Source organism: Camelus dromedarius, chromosome 5, assembly GCF_036321535.1.
Source record: "Camelus dromedarius isolate mCamDro1 chromosome 5, mCamDro1.pat, whole genome shotgun sequence".
Lineage (NCBI taxonomy): Eukaryota > Metazoa > Chordata > Mammalia > Artiodactyla > Camelidae > Camelus > Camelus dromedarius.
The window spans coordinates 24273627-24296086 of NC_087440.1; the positions used below are offsets into that span (position 1 = coordinate 24273627).

The following is a 22460-nucleotide window of genomic DNA, read 5'->3' on the forward strand; positions in this document are numbered from 1 at the left end:
CGACTCAACTTGGCCGCTGCAGCATGACAGCAGCTACAGTCAATTAAATGAGTATGGCTAAGTTCCAAGTTCTTAATTTATGGACAATGAAATGTGAATTTCACATACTTTTCATGTGTCATGAAATAGGATTCTCTTGATTTTTTTTTTTCAATCATCTGAAAACATAAAAAACATCCTTAACTTACAGGCTGTATAAGAACAGGCATCCGGGCAGACCTGACCCACAGGCTATAGTTTGCCAACCTCTGCTCTACTGGAGAGAGATCCAGCTGTGTTATGACCACTGGCAATTGGAAACATAAGTTCTATACTCATGAGAAATATCTGAGCTGGAATTACAGAGTTGGCTGTCAGCTGCTTAAGGGTGGGAGCCGAAGCCCCCTAATCCAATGAGATTTCCCCAGAAGTGTACACTGAGTGGTTAAGTCAAGTTATCCTGGAGTAGAATTTTTGGGACTATAGCATTCAAGGCATGGGGGAAGGAGGGTATAGCTAAGTGGTTAGAGCACATGCTTAGCATGTATGAGGTCCTGGGTTCAATCCCCGGTATCTCCATTAAAATAACTAACTAAATAAATAAACCTAATTACCTCCCCCACAAAACAAACAAACAAATAAACAACAACCAAAAAAACACCACAATCATTCAAGGAGTGATTTGAAGAGCCAATGAAGAAAGGCCAGAGGAGGACCAGACCCTAGATGCCCTTTCACCTTTTTTGTCTACTTTAAATTTCAATTTTCTTGTCCCCACTTCTCTTCCCTGTCCCCAACCCCGACCTCCCACCCCCAGACACTGTTTTCAAAGTTAGAGATAGAGAACAAGGCATATAACACTTGTACCTGAAGATGTTTTTCACACTCCTTTCTGTCCCACTCATTTATGCACAAAACAGTATAACTTTATTTGTGAAATCATATGTTACTTAAATACTAGGTGGCATTACTGCATTTTAAAGATTTTCTTAAAGAAAGCTGGCACAATAGATGGTTGTGAACCATAATAATTAACCAAATAGAGAAAAAGACCAGCACATATAACCATATGGATTAGTATTTGAAAACAATATTATCTGTACCTTATTGACTGAGAAGAAAAATAAATTTCTCCAGAGGAGGCACTAAATTGAAATCTTTTGGAAGGAGACTGAAAGTCTTAACACATTTTCTCCACTTCTTTAGTCTTTCAAAAATCTAAGTGACAAATTCATACTGTATAGCACAAGGAACTTTATTCAATAGCTTGTAGTAACTTATGGTAAAAAAGAATATGAAAATGAATATATGTATGTTCATGTATGACTGAAGCATTGTGCTGTACACCAGAAATTGACACAATATTGTAAACTGACTTCAATAAAAAAATATATATGAAAGAAATGCAAAAAAACTGTTATGTTCAGAGTTTCTTCAGAGAAGGGACCCTAACACTGGATAAATAGTTGAAATAATGAATGCATTTTTTATTCAGTGTTGGGGCTGGGGAATTACAGATCTCTTGGCACATGGAAAGGCTGTACAGGTGTGTAGTAACACTTGATAAACAAGGTATTACAAGTGAATACAGATAATTTGTTGAATTGAGGTGGGGTTAAAAATGACAGAAAAGCAGAAGTAGCAGAGTGTCATGATGCAGCTGAAAAGAAGCAAGGTAAAAAAGCAGCCCAATCACATGACAAGCTCTGAGAAGACAGGTTCTTACCTGGTGAAGTGGGGATGTGGGGGTTGCGGAGGGACCCTCAGGGACCCTCCCCTTTCTGTGATTTATACCGTTACCGTTTCCATGTGGCATTAAACAACATGTAGCCAGTCATTCATTTATCCAGCAAATTTTTAGTGAAGGTCTAAGAAGAGATACAAATCGTAATGAAAAGTACTTTGTAGCACTGGAGGAGAAACAAAATTCAAATAACATTCAGTCCCTGCCCAGTGGAAATTATACTTTGTGAGGGAAGATTCCATATGTACTTGAAAAGATTGCTCTGGACTAGAAACATAAATTTTTCTGTTGACCTCCTTCCTTTGACAGAGATGAGTGGAGCTAGAAGCCCTGTCATAGGAAACTGACTTCAAAGCTCAGTTTGCTTGCAGCACTGATAGCCCAAGACCAGGAAGTTGCCACCTTTGTTTAAGAAAACAACCTAATAAGTATTTTGTTTTGCAAATTAGGTCCTGGGGCCCAGTGTGGAGACCTAGAGCTTTCCAATCTAATAATGTAAGGCTATTTCCTTTATGGATGAGGGAAATCTTTGCATAAATCTGTTTTGCTGTTTTAGAGGTTACTTTAGAATTTATAGTATAAATATTTACCAGATCGCCTTCAAGTGATGATAACATTTAACATATAATCTAAGAACCTTATAATTCATATCTCTCCTCCTAGATTTTGTCCTATTGTCATGTATCTTATTTCTACATCTGTTGTAAAACACACAATACATTGATTAAACCATCAATATTCTTGTAAAAAGAATGAAATATGAGTAAAGCATTTATTCGATCATGTAGTTACTGTTTCTGGCGCCTTTCATTCCTTTGCTTAGACCCAGATTTCCATCTGGTATGATTTTTATCCTGGCTGAGACTTTTTACATTTATTACAGTGTGGGTCTGCTAGTAATGAATTCTTTCAGCTTTCATATATTCGAACAAGTCTTGATTTCACCCTTGTTTTTGAAATATATTTTTGTTGGATATAGAATGTTGATTTTGTTTATTTGACCTTTGTTTATTTGATCTAATCTTGCTAAAAGTTTATCAGTTTTATTAGCTTTTTCAAAACCAACTTTTGGCTCTGTTGATCTTCTATACTGCATGTCTTCTAGTTTATTAAATTCCAACCTAATCTTCTGTAAATAATTTAATAAACAGAAAGCTCAATTAAATAGAACCCTCTTCCTTCCTGGCAAGGGCTCAGCCAATAAAAAGCCATGGACTCTTTGTTTACTGCAGCCTTCCCAACTTCCTTTTCCTGTCTATAAAAGTGTTCTCCTTCCGTTGCCATGAAGTACTTACATGTGGCCTGTCACGTTTGCAGACCCCAAATGGCAATTCTCTGCTGATCCCAAATAAACCCATCTTTGCTAGAGAAATACCTGGCAGTCTGTTTATTTCATGTCCACATTTCTTATTTTCGTCCTTTATAAACTTTTTCCAGCTTTATTATGCTGTTATTTTTCTAACTTTTCATATTGGCTCTTTGTAGCTCATTAGTTTTAAGACTTTCTTCTTTCCTAATATTAGAATTTAAAGTTAATACATTTCCCTCCAAGTACTGCTTTAGCTGCATCTTTCATGCTTTGATATTTGATATTTGTAATTTTTTTGTTCTTGTCTAAAGAATCTTAATTTTTTATTATAAGTCCCTTTGAACCACAAGTTATTTAGAAGTGTGATTCTAATGTTCCTTATGTTATTTTTTTCTAAGTTCTTTCTGATTCCCTAACTTCATTAAGATCAGAGCTATGTCTTTGACCACATTTATTTTCTGGTCCAATATATAGTCTATTTTTATAAATTTCCATAACGTGTTTGAAAATAAAGTTTGTTCTTCAATTCTGGGGTACAATATGTATTCATTAGATGATGTTCATTCACTATGTAATGAATAATCCAATGAGCCCCATAAAATGAAGACTGAAGGTCAAGGCAAAATAATTTATATACCAACTTTGCTTCTCTAAACCTGATGGCTCCTCAAAACTATACTCATATTTAAGCCCTTATTCAGCTTCTCCACTTGGACGTCTAATAGTCACTTCAAATGCGACATAGCCTCCTCGCTCAAAGAATTGCTCCTCCCCTAGGCTTGTCTACATCAACATTTTACCAGACTTAAGCCCCCAAATTAGGCTCTTTTACTGATTCCCTCCTCCCACTCACCTTATTTAATCCATTAGGAAGTCCTTGTGATGTTTCCTCTGAAACATGTAAATTCTGCCCACTTCTTTTCATTCTCACTGCCACCACCCTGACCCAAAAATGATTAACTCACAAAGACTAATAGTCTCCCAGTTGGCTTTCCTCCTTTCTGTTTTGCCTCCTTCCTCCCCAACCAATTCTCCATATAGCAGTCAGAGTAATCGTTTAGAACTGAAAATGATAAAATGTCATTCCCAAACTTAAAATCCTTCAATTATTTGTTCATACTTAGAATAAAGTCAAAACTCCTTACGTTGGTCTAAAAAGCCCTATGTGAATGGCTTCCGACAGTCCCCACATGCTCACTCTGCCCCTGTTCTGGTCTTCTACCTCTTCCTGTGACCCAGAAAGCTTGTTCCCACCTCAGGGCCCACGTTGGGCAGGACGGGGTTAGCTTAGGCTGTTACAATACACACTCTCCAAATCACGCAGACCGGGGCGAGGCCGTTCTCGAAGACACCTGCTGTCTATGAGAGGACTTAGTAATTCAGGCTGCCTCAGCCTTGAGGTTCTCCCAACTCAGCCTTGTCCAGGACTGTTATGGTACAGGAACAGTGTACCAGAGGGTCTCCTATCAGCCTGGAAATTATTTGTATCACTTCCTCTCACAGTTTATTTTCCAGAACTTGTCCATAACCCTACCCACCTGCAAGACGGTGGGGAAATGTGTCCTCCTGTATGCCAAGAAGCAGTGAGCCAGAAATGAATTCCCAAAATCTCTACCAGAGGACTGCCCCTCTTCCTGGAATGTACTTTTCTCTAATTTTCACATGGCTAGTTCCCTATTGACATTTGGGTTTCATCTCAAAAGTGACTTTCTTAGTCTGTCATTGGCCACCCAGGTACTCTTTATTGCAACTGAATATTAATTTTCTGTATATAACTTTCAGCTCTCTGACTTAGTTGTCTGTTTAGTTGTCTTTATATGCTCTTCCCAACCTAAAATACAAGCTCCATGACAGCAGGTAACTTGTCTCTCTTGCTCACCCTGGATAAATGTGTTTAATAATTTAACACAATAATCACCCCAAAATGCAAATCTGACCATGGCATCCCTCCCGCCACTAATGGATTTTTATAATCATCAGAGTAAAGTTTAAAGTTTCTGGCATAACATACGAGTCTTCATAATATAATGTCTGATCACCTTTTATTCATCCCCAGGGGCTGCCACTGGGGTTATGACAGTAAACTTAGAAGCGTCTGCTTCGTATCTTGCTGTCCTCTTTCCTGTACTCAGCACCACACAAAGTCACCTAAACAACATAAGACAGTGAACAAAGTTCTGCTTCTTTGGACAGATCCTCTTTAAAGCTTAGGATTTATTTAGTGAGGAAGGGGACAGATTAATGGACTACTAATATAAACTGTACCAAGAAAGAGATTCAATTTCCAATTGCTTTCACTGGCTGAAGTTGAATTAATGTTCTAAAATAATTCGGGAAAATGCGTAGCACTTAGATTATGCTAAACTATGTTGCGGAAACAAAACAAAACAAAACAAAACAAACAAAACAAAAAACCAACCCAAAGCACCAAGGAAGGGCTTACCGTAAAGATTTATTTCTTATTCAGGTAAAGTCCAGTAAAGTTCAGGTGGTCCTCCTCCGTCTTGTAGCTACACCAGCTATGCATGACTTCCAAGAACTCCTCAGCAGGGCGAAAGAAAAAGAAGACATGCTGGTTCTTAACTGCCTTGCCCCAAATATGAAGCATGTCACTACCCCTCCAATCATGTGGCTAGAATTAGTCATGTGGTCTCAACCTAACCCCAGGGGAAGCTTGAAGATGAAGAGAAGCGCATGGGTACTAGATCAGCACAATCTCTGTTTTAATCAGGTCACCAGTTATTCCTTTGATCCTTTCTACCCACACAAATAACACAATCAATCAATTTCCAAGTGAGACAACCTAAAGCACCATCCAGTTGTTGCACCCAGCTTAATGTCCTGAATCTCTGAATGATCTATGTACGTCTCTTCTTTGAGACATGTTTCTTCTCCATCAGTCTAGGAGTCCAAAAGTAGACTTCCTTCCAACACACCCAATATACAATGCTGAAGCCAGAATGGGATAACTACAATAAAAAGTCTCACTTGAAGAGGAGGAGTAGTTGCCATAAAACAATCAATAGTCATAGCAGTTCTCCCACTTTGGAGATACCAGGAAGGTCTCCTACCCTAGAAATGGGAAAAAATCCTTCATTAGCTCCCGATTCTGCTGAGAAAAATTCCCTCACTGTTCGTTGTTCTGTAAGGCCCAATGCTCTACCTTTTGAGAGGAATATTAATTTTCTGTGGTTGTTGTAACAAATTACCAGAAACTTGGTAGCTTAAAACAACAGGAATTTATTCTCTCATAGTTCTAAAGGCCAAAGGTTTGAAATCAGAACCACAGAGCACTGGCTGGGCTCCCTCTGGAGGCTAACGGCAGGGAGGATGTGCCTCCTCTTCCTTGGCTTGTGGCTACATCCCACCAATCTTCAAGGCCAGCATCTTCCAGTCTCTCCCTTTACACTGTCTTTTCCTCTGTGTGTCAACTCTTTGTTCCTTTTTCTTATAAAGACATTTGTGATTGCATTCAGGGCCCACCTCCTAGTCCAGGATAATCTCTCTTTCAAGACCTTTAAATTAACTTGCAGAGACCATTTTTTTTTGATATATAAAGCAACACTTACAGGTTCCAGGGAGTAGGGTCTGCTATCGTTGGGGTCATTATTCAGCCGACTACAATAATTTATTCCTCTTCTATCACCCTCCATAACTACGTCTGAAGTGGGCCTTTGGAGGCTACACAGACTTCTCAGCCAGTTTCTTGCTGGTGGAAGTTTAGTGGTCCAAGGATTGTTTTAAATCTTGAACACCAGTTTCCCAGAGTTTGTTCTTGATTCAGTTTTCTTCAATAATTTTCTGAATCAGATGACTTCTTGAGAAGCAAAGGGAAGTTTGAAAATTAGGTAACACTACTTATACTAATAATAATTAGCTTCTGGTTAAAAACACTATCATGTATTTTTAGGTTTACTTATATTAAAAATTAAGTGGAGAAAGTTAAAAGCCTAAGAAAAATATCATTCATATAGAAGAAAAACAATTTTTAAGTGACAAAAAGAGTACATTCTCTATTAAGACACAAAAAGATCAAACCTATATTATGTCATCAGAAGTAGAGATGATTTTAAGCAATTGCAGCTTAAACTACAGATAATAATGGATGGAAACTAGAATTTACTAAGCACAACAGATTTAATACTGCCCCATTACCAGGAGGTGAATTATGGCCTCTTTGTCAGAATGTAAGGCATTGTTGAAACATGCTAGAAAGCTTCCAGTTAGTCATTTTCTTTCTAAATCTTCAGAGCATAGACTTAACATCTTTAAGTGGCTTTGATATTGATGGCAGTCATGAAAATAATCCTACAGGTTGTTCTTTGAAAATCTAGTATTACTTGAGTGTCATTTGTGGGTAAGAACAGGTCAGTGAGTACAATAAGAGAAAATGCAGAATAATCAAAGAAAATACCAAGGCAGGAATTTGAAGGAAAAAAGTTAGATTAAGCAAATGTGATAAAGGAGTAGAAATCAAAGCGGAGAGACCAGGGACTTAGGGAGGAGACCATGGAGGGGAACTCCACAGAAGCAGAATGGTAGCCAGGAGAGTGGGAGTCAGGAAGACCAGGGTTTGAATTTCAGCTCCCACATTTAAGAACACAGGTACTTTCTTAATTTCTGTATGCCCTCAGTTTCCTCCATGAAATTAAAGTAATCATACCTACTTCATAAAGTTATTAAGAAATTAAATAGTAAATGTCAATATGTGTCACATAATACCTGTCTCCTAATAGGCGTATAATAAATGTTAAATTTTCTTTTCTCATTATCTGCTTACAAAGTAGAAATGGGGAGGAAAGGAACAGAGTTAGGGAAGTGTCAAATTAAGAAAAAAAGTAATAATTAATTCTGAAACTATGATAATGGAAAAGACAAATATTCGATTTACATAGGTAATAAATCAATTCTAAACATAAAAGACCTACAAGGAAGAGTGCAAGCAGGAAGCTGTTACAGAAGCACAGGCAAGAGATAACTGAGGCTTGGACAGAGATGTGGTGCACAGGGGGGAAACTATTCAGATTCATTATCTATTTTTGAGTCTCTTGATGAGGGAAAAAGATAGTAATTCTTCGAGCAACTGGGTAAATTATGATCCAGGCTGGAGGTGAAGCAGATTTGGAGGGGGAAATCAAGAGCTCTGCTTTGCCCTTATTGAAAATGAAATGCTATGAAATGGAGACAGCCAAGTGGAGACAGATGTCAAGTGGAGGATGTAAATGTGGGCACCACCAGCATCTGTATGTCAGGTAACTATGAGATTGGATGGGCTCCCCTAAGAGAGAGTATTGCTAGAAAAGAGAATCTAACACTGGACCCTGGGGAATTCCAACTTGTAGAGACTGAAAAGAGGAGAAAGATCTAGCAAGGAGAGGAGGAATCAGTGAAATAAGAGGAAACTAGGATAGTGTAGTGACATGGAAGTGAGGATGTGTCAAAAGCTGCTCAGTGAGGTACAGTCTACCTAAGAAATATCCTCTGCATTTAGAAACGCGGAGTTGGTGGGTGGCGGAGACTTGGTTGAGAGCATTTCACTGGAATGGTCAGGACAAAGTGATGTAAAGGTGACTTAATATAATACCAGCCCAACATCTGAAATCAGTATTGGGTTCACTATTTTAAAAAAAATAGGCCACACAGTAGCCAGATCACAAAATGTCCCTGTTCAAAACCTTCCAGTGGATTGGTATCACCATCAGAATAAAATCTGAACTCCTCCCCATGCCTTACAAGTTCCCAAGATCTGGTGCCTGCTACACTCTGCCTCCTCTAGCAAACTAGCCTCCTTGCTGTTCCATTCAACAAGCCAAACTTCTATTTACAGCCTTTGCATTTGTTCTTCCTTTAAACTAGATGGTTCCTTTCCTCCTTAAGTCCTTGGTCTCTCTTCTGCTTTGATTTCTGTTCCTTTATTGCGTGGCATTCCCTGACTCCTCTACATAAAATGGTGCCTCCCCAACATCCTTTAAGTAGTCAGCCTTGCCTGGAGATGTAACATTCAAAAGGGAAAGAAATCTGTACCACTTAGGCAATTTTTGATTTGCTTTAAGGAAAAGAATTTTGTAAAAAGTAAAGAAAACCTTTTGAATGTGGGCTCACCTGGTTATGGAGCTACTGATTTACTTATAATATTATTGGCAAGAAGATTCCTAAGGTTTTCCAGTAACATTCTTTTCTTTCACTGAAGCTCTCAGAAAACCAATACCATCACAAGAAACAATCAACAATAAGCTTATACTACTGAAAAAAAAAAGAATGGGTTTAAGGAAAGAGGAATATACAGTCTAGTTTATCATTTCTGTATGTTCGTATTCGATAGTTCATGTTACTCTTAATTCCCTAGTTGGTTCTAGATGAAGTATTCTTTCAAGTCACCATCTTTCAGTTCCTCAGTCCTACCACAAACCATTTCTTTTCTCTAAATCTGGGGCTATCTCAATCTGACAATCTCAATGTGTCACCATTTTGTTGCAGTCTACAGGACTCTCACCTTTCAATCATATTTACAATATAGACCATCTTTTGTTAAAAATAAAGGCCTTCAAGTGACTCAATGCCTAATTTCTAGAAGAGTGAGACGACTTCTAATAGGCTAGTGGCAGTAAGGACAGAGGAACATGGGCAGATTGGAGGGACACCTAGGAAAGAGAGCTGTGGAAAACTGAGAACTGATGGTGAAAAGTAAGGGAAAATGAGAAACTAAGGGTAATGACTAGGTTTCTGGCTTGGACTCCTGGAAATACAGTGGTATCATCATCCAACAAGATAGAGGAAAGAAAAAAAGTATAAGGAATGAGGGAAATAAATTTTGAGCTTACTGAATTTGAGGTGCCTGCAAGAGAACCACTGTAGGCACGTGGATATTTGGGTTTAAAGTGCAGGCTGTGTTACCATGTAATTAATCACCTTGCACTAAAATCTTAACCTCTTTGGACCTGTTTCTACATTTGTAAAATAAGGGGAGCCTTCTGGTCCTAAAATGTCAGTGACCTCAATTTTTTTCAGTAATCTTAATTTGTTTTGGATCCCTATTTCTTCCTTAGAACTTTGGAGTATCATGCTGTCTGTCTGTATTTTACTTTGATAATTTAACAGTAACTTTAACAAGAACTATTCACTAGCTGGGAGCTTCTAAATTCATACAACTTTGTTTTTTCTTAAAACTTTAGGAGACAAAAACTGGATTCCTCTACTGATGACACATTTAAGCTTGCTGGTCATTCTGGTAAGAATTTAAGAGTTTCAAAAAGAACTATAATACACTGTTGAAATTTCTTCCCCATGAATTCTTTCCTTTGTAGATTTGGAAAAGTTGGAGACATTTCTTTAACAGGAAATGGAGGGAGGAAAATATGGAGGGCACAAAAGGGGTTTATGTTTGGCAACTAATATTCAGAAGATATTCTGTATCGCATTTTTAAAAGAAAAAAATTAAATTAGTATCTTGCAATTTGGCAATGCAAAATTCGTTAAGTAATGGAAATGAGAGTTAAACAGGTCTCCTTACTTTTATCATCCAGAATGTTATTTCAATATTAGAAATTCTGGAATCCTCCCTGTCCTACATGTCTTTCCAAATTGTACACAGCCTCTTGGTTATTGTATTCTTTCCAGGTTACAGTTAAGTTTGAAGGAAGAGGGAACAGTAGCCTCATCATTCTGACATGTATAAGAAGTAGCTGATACTGAATGCAATTCTGGTATAAAGACAAGCTTTGTCTTTAAAGGCTTTGTACTTCATAAAATAACCGTATTGTTCATCTTAAATAAAATTTTACTTAAACAGGACAACATGATTATTCTGTGAAGTACATCTGTGACTCTTGTAACAAAACACAAAACTGCATTGTGACTAAAAGCATGAGCTTTGGAGTTAAGACAATTTGGTTTTATCCCAGTACCTCTAATGTGATCTTGGGGTATTTTTTTAACCCCTTGAAGCCTCAATCTCCTCTTTAGCATAATGAAGATAATACTTACATTATAGGATTACTTGAGAACTAAAAGTGATCATTTAAGAACATTGTATAACAAAAGTAAAGACTGCTAGATAAAAGAAGACACAATTTCAACTACGATTTTGTTAGACTTTTATTATGAATATATTTTTTTGAGCCATTATTTAAAGGATCCTTCTAAAACTGCAAATCTTAGAGCAGTTAATTTTAAAGAAGTCGACTCCAGCTTTCATGTTATTAATGCTGATGTTTTAAGGACCACTGTGTGCATGACACTATATTGACAGCCAAGCAGAAACCCTAGTTTCAATTTCTCTGATGTAAAAACTATTCTACTTACTTGTCGGTATTAACTTGATGTGAAGAATATAAAGCAAATTTCTGAAAACCTGTAAATAAGCACACGAGACTACATTTCATAATTCATGATAAAGGTATACAGTTAATTCTTGATTTTTCAAATAAATACAATTGTAATATAATAATCCAAAAGTTACCCTGGTGTTGAAATACTTTGATTTTTGAGTACAGTACTGTCCTAATAATTTTTCATTTAGATTACTTTTGCTTATATTACAAGTTAAGTGTAACTTTGAAACCGACGATTAAAAAAAAAAAAAAAAAGAGTAGTAGTGGGTTAAAGATTCCCTAGATATCATTTAAGGTGGTTAATCCAGACTTAGCAGTAACATGTTCCCAAACCATAAATATAATGTATTAGGTAACAAACTGTAAAAAAAAAATTCTTGATACAATCAGGAGCGAATAAATAAGTTATTAAAATGAACTATATATGAACTTTCAGTTAAAAATATACCTTAAAAAATTATGATCAAAAGCGTCCATTTCTACTGCTTTCTCCTTTAGTAATTATCTCTCATGTGATAGTTATCCTCTAGAAGAGTAAGAAAAAGTCCTTTTATATTTCATGATAGGTTTAATCAGGTAATTAAAACAAGTTCTTATGATATCATCTGGTATGTCCAATTACATGGGTACGATGTAACAGAAACAGTTACAAACTTATATATGCATATTTACAGAATATATCCAAAACTATCAAGCTAGTCAACTATATCTAAGGAGATACATTATGACATGAGTTAAACAATTTTTCATTGCTTATTAGAAAGAATGCATTCAAGCTTTTAATGGAAATAATATACAAGTGAGGCACTTTTGAGGTCAAAAATAGAAAGCAAATGACTACATACTGGCAATGCTCACAAAAATCTATGTGTATCTTTAATACAAAGGCTTTTCAACTAGATTATTCTTGAAAAATTTCAAAACTAGCAACTTATGCAATTTAAGGAGCTTTCAGGAACAATGGCTAACATCAGTGTATCAAAGCATATGAAAGTTTTATAACCACCTGGCTGCTAGGCAAACAGTACCTTAATACTGTAAAGCCCTTTTCTTGTTGGTTTTTGTTTTTGTTTTATATAAATTACCTCAGGTTGTGATTTTTCTTTTGACTTACTGTAAAACACCCTATGGTACTGTTATTATTGTGGTGTATAAAGATCAACACCCACACCCCTTTTTAGTGCAACAATGATGCAAGTTTCTAGTGCTCCCCCTTATACTTCAAAATGTGATCCTGGAAATCAATATAAGAATGAGAATATTTAGTGAAGAATCTAATTTACAGGTAACTAAATTTTTCAAAGTTTTATGTAGAAAAATGTCTCTATTTAATGTATCTTTGGGCTAAAACTAAAAACCCAATCTTAAACACATATTCCAAAGTGTAATCACAAAACCTAAAGTAAATTTCAACAAAACAAACATTCTTAAGATTATTTAAATTGCCCATCTGAGGAAAGTATACATTTCCTGTACTTTGGAGACTTAGCTGGATATTAAGAAACTTCTCTGTGGCATTCAATTAAGGGGGTGCTGGCAAGAGAAAAAGAAAAGGCAAGACTTACCCAAGATACCAGATGGCACTATACACATGAATTGAAAGTGCATTTGTATTACTTCAAAAGTTCATTTTAGGCACTGCTGAATAACCAATGAAATTAGGTAGTTTTAAGTTTTCCCCTTTAAATTTTAACCCCTGCCCAACATCATCCCAGAGACATACACACACTCTCTGAAGTTGTCATGATGAAATACAGTGACGTTTATATATATATATATATTTAAAAAAATTCTCCCTGACTGGTTAATGGGAGGAAAAATAATACCATTTTGGCAATGGCTTTTGCAAGTTAAAAGGATTGGTTCTATAAATGCTTCGGCACATCCATTAAGCTTGATTGCCAGTTTCAAATATCGATAAATATTTTAAAACAGGATATGTAAGAAAAAAGTGCTTAAAATCTTTCAGCGACCAGCAAGACACATTAGGGGAAAGATTGGTTTTACAGTTCCTCTGAGATATTTCTCATTCTTGCTTTCTCCATCTGGAGGTGGCCGTCACTTAAATAGCCCTTTGCTGGTAGTAGTGATGAAACTGTCAGGTCCCAACTGCCACCTCATGTCTGGTCTATAAATCATCCAGTAGGTGGTGCTGAAGTTACACACCTCATATTTCTTTCGCAATCAAATAATTCCCCCATCAAGGCAGGAGAAAAATCATTTAAGAATTTTCAATTCTGAATACAACAAGCCACCAGACCAAACCAAAGTCACTCTTGTCATGCCATCTAGATGACTTCATTTTCAATATTTACTACTACTTACGCAGTTTTGTTCAGCCATTTGCTTATACTACCAGATTAAAAACAAAAGTGAAAGGTTTTAGAGGAAAAGCCAACTGGCAGTGCCAAATCTGCATGTAGAATGAGAAAATGTTCCTGAACATACATCTATACACATATTCAAGAAGAGAAACTTAACTATCCGTTTGTTTTCATATAAGAATTCTACTTTGCTCAAGAGAAAATTTCCACATAGTGATTCTGAAAACATTGTATTATCAGTTAATCTTCTAGACTGATTTGGAAACTGGGTGTGTTAAACTATAAAGATCCAAGGTAAAATAAAAACGATTTCATCACCATAGTTTTTAATGAAGAAATTCGTTTAAAATTGTAAAGGAAAAAATGGGGATGGGACGGAAAATTCTTAGCAGCAAAGTGGTTAAACAAATTGAAAATATTAATGCACAAACATTAAAATATTAAAGCATATATGTTGCATATAAAATACAGTACAGAACCAGGAGTTGCACTACACTGATTAGTGCTCAACAGAAGAAATGATTAAATTTGTTCTTCCCAGAAGTATATACACAGTTCATTTCCACAGCAATTTCCTATATAGCCAGCAAGTTATTTTCTTCAGTTATTCACACCTTGCTCAAACCTGAATTATAAACTCAGCACTTACAAGTCTGAAAATTCATTCACAAGGAAAACCAATATTTCCATTTCACCAATAAAAGGTAATTTTGAAAGTTAACAGTCTATCCTAGGAAACCAAGTTTAGCTGAAAACTCAAGGGATAAAGATCATCTGGTGTAGCAGCATCCAAATATATAAACAGTAAAAATAAGACTTAAAACTGCTGCTACAATGTCATGTTTTGGACTTAGTTCATCCAATTGATTTTTAGTACAAAACTAGAAATAACCTCTTCTTCATAACATCTATAGTTATCAATATATTTTTCTTCTTTTCAATGTGAAATAATACTTCAAGATGATCTATATACACAATGTTGTCAGTTCAAGCTGTCATATAAATATAAATGCTTTCTTAAAAAAAGTATTTTACAGACAGATAGTGTTATATACATTGTTCAGTTTGATCTGGGGCAAAAGAAGAAAGCTAACACAAGTTTAAGTGTGATATGTAAAAAGAATGATTACATAAATGACATTTAAAAACCTGCATAGAAAATGAGCTTCAAACAGTAGTGTGATTTTAATTTTTATCACTTCTGAAACTTCAAGCCATTAAAAAAAGGCACACTTCTCAACTTTATCCCTCTAAGGGAATGTTCTTAAGGAATCCCTTACTTAGTTAAGAGTTTTAATGTAACACTTAAAAAAAGACAATTTGACCTCAAAGTACTTTAAACAATTTGTTGGAACATTTATCCAATTACTTTGTAAATAAAACATCCAGTAGTACAATGCTCTGCAAGAGAAATAAATTTATACGTACAAGATATTTTATTTACAATGTTGGATTAAATACTTCCCTGGGATAGTTTAGCACACCCTTTAACATAAAATAATTTTGCTTTCGGCTGGTTTAAATAAAATAAAATGCAACTGAGAAAAGTTATCATTGTTACGTGAGAATAAGCACTGAGACTTAAGCTAAAAAATTAGTAACACAGCTGAACATATTCTGGTTTAGCAGAATGTTAAATGGAGATTTCAGGAGGAAACTGTTTTACTATAACTATCCAGTTACACTTTTCACCTTGTAAAACATTTGTAAATGCAATATAAGTTTTTGAAGGAGGAAACTCTGAAAGAAAAGAACTTGCTGGTTGAATACCACAAAAAAAAAAAACAAAACCAAAAAAAAAAAACCAAAAACAAAAACAAAAAACAAAACCAACAACCCCAAACCTCACTTTTTCTATGTTTACTCAGTCTCTTTTTATATAAAAATAAGTGTTATGTTCCCATCAGAACATTAGACAATTACATCTGTGCTTTAAAAAAAAGTTGGTCACTCAAGGCTATTAGAATATTTTTTAAGGATTTTAGATTACCAGAATGTACAGATAAAACTCAATATAAACTGTAGCCAAAGGGAAATGAGGATGAAAATATCAAATCATTCACATGGAATAAAAACGTTATAACTAGATGAGTAAAATATTCAAAATATAATGGAATGTGACAGTAGATATATGTACATCTACTTCAAAACTAGGAAGGGCAAGAAAAGTTTAATATGTAATTCGTACCTTATATTTAGTTAAATATAAACATTTGTTATTTATACATAAAACTGCTTTCAAAAAACAACTAATAAATGATTTAGTTGCACTTGTTTTACTTCTTACAATTCCCAAGTGTTAACTTTTCTTAGATTGAAATCAACTGTCCCCTAGTGCACTTTTAGTTTATGTCTTAATGAATTCAAACTTTTGAAAGTCCCATCACCCTATGCATAAATATACAAAAATGCCAAAAAATTAATCCCTTTTAGTTGGATCAGATTTTATGCTCACTTTATATAGCCAATAACCAAAAATAAACCATGGTTTCTTTTTGCAAATATTCTTTACAACCTGTAACAAAATGTGCCATGCACTCCAGGGAAAAAGTTAGGCATGGCTAGCATTTGTGAAATGCCAAGAACTGACGACTTCTGCTTCCTCCACGTGTGGCCCCAAATGATACCAGGCAAGATTTCACATTGCTTGCCAAAAGCTTCCACAAATCCAAGTTAGCTAATTCCTGGACACAAAGATTTTAGCTCATTTTGGCACTGGACGCTTTCATCCAGCAGCTTTATGTTTCCCACCACAGCACCCACATGCCTCACCGCAACGATGGCACATTCTCAAAGGGACGTAGCAGCACATACATGGTACAATGAAAGACAAAGCTACTAGGGCTAACCATCGTAAGCAGAACTTGTCATCGCTAGTGTCACATGAACAGGGATCAGAAAAATCTCCCTCTGAGTCTGACATACAATGATACAACATGCTCTCTGCACAGAGCATGCAACTAACTTGATATATGCATCTTTTAATAGGGTCTGGAGCATCCTGACATTTTCCCCTGCCATTTTCTTCATGATTAAACCTTTCCTGGCAGTACACGCAGCGAGAACGTTCACCATCTTCTTTTCTTCGTTTTGACTTCTTAAATTTTAATGAGGAAGGCTGTGTCTTAAATACCACAGAGTCTTTGAGAGAACTTAACTTAGTCTCATCCCCACAAGAGTACAGATAGTCTGATTTTTTAGTGTCTGGTTTAGAAAATTGAATATTGGAGTCAGTATCATCTCTCTCCAAGTCATTTTTCCACATGTCAGGATGTCTATAGTCTGCATAGCGACGTATTAAGATATCTCGAGGGTTTATTCTGACAATCTCATCCTCATCTTGAAAGCTGACATGTCGGATTGACTTCAAAGGGACCTAAAAAGGAAAGAGTTGAAAATTGCAATTAAGGACTGTGAAGGTTAAATTTATGTGCCAACTCGGTTGGGCCGTAGTGCCCAGATATTTGGTCAAACATTATTCTGGGTGTTTAAGTGAAGCTGTTTCTTGGATGAAATTAACATTTAAATTGGTGGACTATAAGCGTAGTACATTATCTATCCTTCATGAAGTAGGTGGCCCTCATCCAGTCAGCTGAAGGCTCCAAAGACTGACCCTACTGGAGCAAGAAGGACTTCTGCCAGCAGACTGCCTTTGGATATAGACTATAGCTCTTCCTGGGGTCTCAAGCCTGACAGCTTGTCTATCCTGCAAATTCTGAATATGTACCTAGACTACAACATAAGCCAATTCCTTAAAATAAGTCGCTTTCTCTTTATATATGCACATCTTGTTGGTTCTGTTTCTCTGGAGGGCCCTGATTCATACAGATTTTAGTACCAAGTAGTGGAGTGTTGCTCTTAAAAAACATCTAAAAACGTGGAAATGCCTTTGAAACTGGGTAATGGTAGAAGCTGAGTTTTGAGGCGTATGTTATAAAAAGCCTGAGGTAGCCTTAAAGAGATTGTTGGTAGAAATATGAACATTAAAGGTGTTTCTAGTGAGGGCTCAGATGGGAATGAGGAACATATTACTGGACAATGAAGGAAAGGTGATCCTTGTTATAAAATAGCAAAGAATGTGAGGTCAACTGTATTCTAGTATTTTGTGGAAGGTAGAATTTGTGAGTGATGGACTTTAATATTTAGCAGAAATTTCTAAGCAAAGCGCAGAAGATGCAGTCTGTTCCTCCTTGCTAGCAAGCTTAGCAGGTAAAATATGAGAGGAAAGTGATAAATTGAAGTAGTAATTTTTAAAGCAAAAAGGAATCAGAACTTGAAGAGTTATCACCCATGGCTAAGGGGGTGGGCCTCTTCCCTCAAGGGCCTAGAGGAATTTTGCCTCAGGATGAATCAAACTTTGAGTCTCACTCACACTTGACTTAGATGGTATACAGATGAGATCTGGGACCTAGAGGCGATGCTGGAATGGGTTAAGACTTTTGGGCTGTTGTAATGGGGTGAATGTATTTTGCATGTGAGAAGAACATATATTTGAGAGACCATAGGGGGAAACATTATGGGCTGAACTGTGTTCCCCCTAAATTCGTATGCTGAGGCCCTAATCCTCAGTCTCTCAGAATGTGACTGCATTTGGAGAAAAAGCCTTTAAAAAGGTGATTAAAACAAGGCTTTTAGGGTGGACCTTAATCCAATTGACTGGTGTCCTTATCAGAAGAGGAAATTTGAACACATGGAGGCACTAGAGATGTGGGACACAGAGAAAAAAAGGACACAGCTAGAAGCTGATCATTGGCAAGCCAAGGAAAGAGCCACAGAAGAAACCAAATGTATTGCAACACCTTGATCTTGTACTTTCAGAAATGTAAGCAAATACATTTTTGTTGTTCAAGTCACTCTGTGGTATTTTGTTATGACAGCTCTGGTAAACTAATACAAAGACATATGAGTTCACAGCTTGGCTATATAAATCTCTGAAAATGACTTAGAACACACCTCTCTTTTGCCTTTCCAGGTAGATTGTTTCCTTGAGGCCAGGGAGAAATGTAAATCTTTTGAGGATAAATCAAAATGACCCTTCCCTTCACCTATACAGATAGGCTTCTAGTAGTTACATTTTGTATCTTCTAGTCCTAGTCCTTGGACACAGTAACTAGTTTACAGGTAAGCACTGATGCAGGATGGGGCAAATTTCAATTTCCAGATATTTAGAATTGGGGCTTAAAAAAAAAAAACACCATATCTGGACCAAAGGTGGAGTGATGGGTGCAGACTATTAAATTACAACATACAGCTCCTATTGGTGATAAATACACTGGAACAATCCAGAAACTTGGAGGAAATTTAAGTAATAGGGTTTAGAAGTATATATAAACAAATAACAAATTTATACACTCTAAAATAATTCTAGTACAATTCAATTATATGGAGAATTAGACTGGAAAATTTCACTTATATGTTACTTAGTTATATTCCAAACCAGAAGATAAAACTAAGATTACTCACCCTATTTTGGGTCTTTAGGCTTCCGCCGTCCTTGGGTATTTGTCGCTGTACATAGTCTATACTTCTGCTCTGAATATCTAGGCTTGGATGACTGAACATCATCTAAAATACAACAATTTCTACTTAAGTGACAAAAGAATGCATTTCATGCTTTTTAATGAAACTAATTATAGATAATTTAATTTATAAAGTGTTTATTTATAAAAAAGTTTTATTTATAAAGTGTATTGCAAAACTTTATAATCTATTAGTAGCAAAGTTTTTAAAAATGGTTTTAATAAAAAGCATTACCTGAGTCATACTCTTTATTATTTAAACTTAGGTTTTTCCTTATACACTGAAAATTTAAAAAGTAATACAGACTACTAGCTTCTGGTTCTGCATGTAAGGAGCTTAGAAGTTGCCACTCTGTTGTATTAAAAAAAAAAAAAGGCTGAGCAGAAAAAAAACTGGTAACTCTTCTTGGATCCATGAGAGATGAGGACACAGGGCAAACTCCTACCCCAAAACTGCAGAGACAGACAACAAAATAAAGGGAGACACTGCTTACCAGAGCAGAGACTCATGAGTGGAAATCACCATGGAAACCAGTGCCAGGGTTGAAAAACCTTAACTACAAATGACAAATTGCTGGAGGCTCAGGATGGACAACTCTGGGAGTTGAAAACTCCCGGAGGGGATTCAGTAACTGTGAAGACCGCAAACTTCTGTGAGTTTACCTCTAGCAGCTCAACCAGTAAACATTAGAAAAACCTCTGCATGCTTCCAGCAGGGGGAGGGGAAAGAAACCATAATGAAATGTGCCAGAAGGATCAATCTTATAAAAAATATGGTATCTTTTCATAAAGAAAATGTAAAGCTTTATTGAGAGCTATAGAAGAGCTAAATAGGAGGATATACCACACTCATGGATAAGGCGGCTAAATTCTCCCCAATATACAGATTCAATGCAACTGAAATACAAACTGCAAATGGATTTTTCACCAAACTTGATAAGCTGATTCTAAATTTTGTGGAGGAATAAATAGCTTTAAAAAAAGAAAAAAAGAAGAAGAACAAGGTGGTCGAGGCACTTGCTCTGCAGATATTAAGACTTGTTATAAAGCTAAAGTAATTCTATAGTAAAGCAGACAACGTGGCACTGGTGCAGGACAAACAGACCAACAGATAAGAGAGACCAGAAATGGATCCAAATATATATATGGAAACTTGGTATATGGCAGATGTGGTACTGCAACAACTAATTATTCATATGGAAAAAATAAAAGTGGAAGAAAAAACTGTTTTACAGAAAAAACGACACAACTTTTAAAACAAAATCAAGAGAAAAATCTTTGAGACAAGGATGGGGAGGAGTTTGTAAAGACACTACCAGGAAAAGAATGAAAAATTCAATTATAATAAAATTTATGATGTCTGTTCAACCAAAACAGCATGAAGAGAGTGAAAAACCACACCACAGACTAGGAGATACTGGCCGCAAATAAAATTCAAAAAGGAGAAGTGTAATTGGAACATTTATTACTCAGTAACAAGGTTATATAAGAGTATATAGTTAAAATCAGTTTGTAAAGAACCAGTTATTTCTATCATCTCTCAAATGCTCAATATACATCTCTCATACTCATAAGACACATGAATACTATAGATTAATTTGTCCAAGAGCTTTTTATAGCACATCAATGTTAAAAGTCCATTTCTGTACACCCTAAAGAAAGTCTTGCACAAGAATAGCTGGGGCAAGACAGTTTGCACTAGCAGTATGATTAATAACAGCAAAAACATGGAAACAACCAAAATATCTACCGGCAGAAGAAAAATAAGTAGTAGAAACATCAAGAAAAGCATAAGAATGCTAAGCAAACACAATCCAAGGTAATGGTTACCTCTAGGATGAAGATAGAATAGATAGAATTGGGGTGTTCCCTTTTTTAAGCTGTTTAGTTTCTCAGGAGTTCATTACATATATTGTTTTCTATGTATTAAATATGTCATAAATCTTTGGTCATAAGCTCACTGATACCTGTGGTCTTATCTGTAAATGACCCCAGGAATTTGAAAGTAAGTGAAATTGAGTAAAAGAGCTATAATGTCCTCTAGGCCTATTCGATTTAACTAAAACCTGCCTGAGAGTATATTAGCAGTTTGTAAGAATGTACCTAATCCATCAAAGGATTTCAATAGCCCATGGAAGCACAGAAAACGAGTCAAAGACAAGCACTGACAATGTCTATTTAAGCACCACTAGAGGGAAAAACCTAAGCTAGTGTTAGGTGACAATTCTCCATAGATCTTATTTCTGAAGATACAGTGAGCAAAGGCACTGTATCTGCTTTTGCTTCAGACTGTCTTTTCAAAGATGTGTGTATAGGGAGACCCTTGAAAGATATAGTATCTCACCTTTGAAGTTAGGTTTGTTTAGTATCCAGTACAACAAAGACACTGTCTCCCTCCCTGGCGAAAGTCAGGCAGGATTATCACTGGTTATAAAAGACTGGGGTTCCCTAAACTCAGGGTTCCAATACTGTGATGCAAACCCACTGAGTGTGCAATATTCACCTAAGCAGGTTAGTGCCACCTTCATGAGATTTGGGAACAAGGGGAAATGACACAAACACGAAGTTCATGCTACTTTATTGTGCTGTGAATAAGAAAGTCCTCTGTATTTGATCTAGCAATCATGTCTTCTGGCAGCATTTACACAACTGGCAAATTAAATTTCTTCATATTTCTTCCTTTAACTTGACAGCATCATTTCCTTTTAAGAAACCTCTGTAATATTTGCTTATTAGATATATAGCTAATGTCTACTGTAGTTTTAAAAAAGAAAATGTATTCCATTCTAATTCCTAATAAACTGAGAAGTTAATTTATTTTAACATCAGCAAATGTGTAATTAAACATCTAGTTATACAAACTCATATAATAGAACACTTGTTTCTCTATGTCACATTGATCTTGGAGGTAAGTAAAAGTATCAGTTGTAAAGAAGGTGGAATTCAGACCCAAACAGTCTGGCTCCATGTTCAAAATAAAATTTAAAAAAATAGGCTAACAGCTATCTGCCAAATGTTCTTCCTTCTCCACAGTTATCTAGCACTATTTTGTACTTTTCTACATGGTGGCCATTTCAACACTATCATGGCCATTCTGGGAGAAGAGTTCAGGTTCTTTTCCCTCCCTTCAATCAAAAGAACACCTTTAACTTTATAGTTCTCTCAGCCAAAGAAGGTAGGTCAAATAAATTCCCAGGGTCTAGGATAAAGAATATCAGTCTACTATAACTTTATGTTACATTCACCAGGTTTATT

General features: G+C 36.0%; 1 protein-coding gene across 1 annotated transcript in view; it reads right to left on the reverse strand.

Annotated features, from left to right (window-relative positions):
* Positions 1-11108: 11108 nt before the first annotated feature.
* The window catches only part of SPRED1 (sprouty related EVH1 domain containing 1), a 106197-nt gene continuing 94845 nt past the window's right edge, over positions 11109-22460 (reverse strand). The window contains exons 6-7 of the mRNA XM_010989340.3: positions 19150-19251; positions 11109-17062 (exon numbers count right to left, since the gene is read on the reverse strand). Of these exons, the coding sequence (XP_010987642.2) occupies positions 16412-17062; positions 19150-19251 (753 nt within the window). The 3' untranslated portion in view covers positions 11109-16411. The remainder of the gene's footprint in view (positions 17063-19149; positions 19252-22460) is intronic.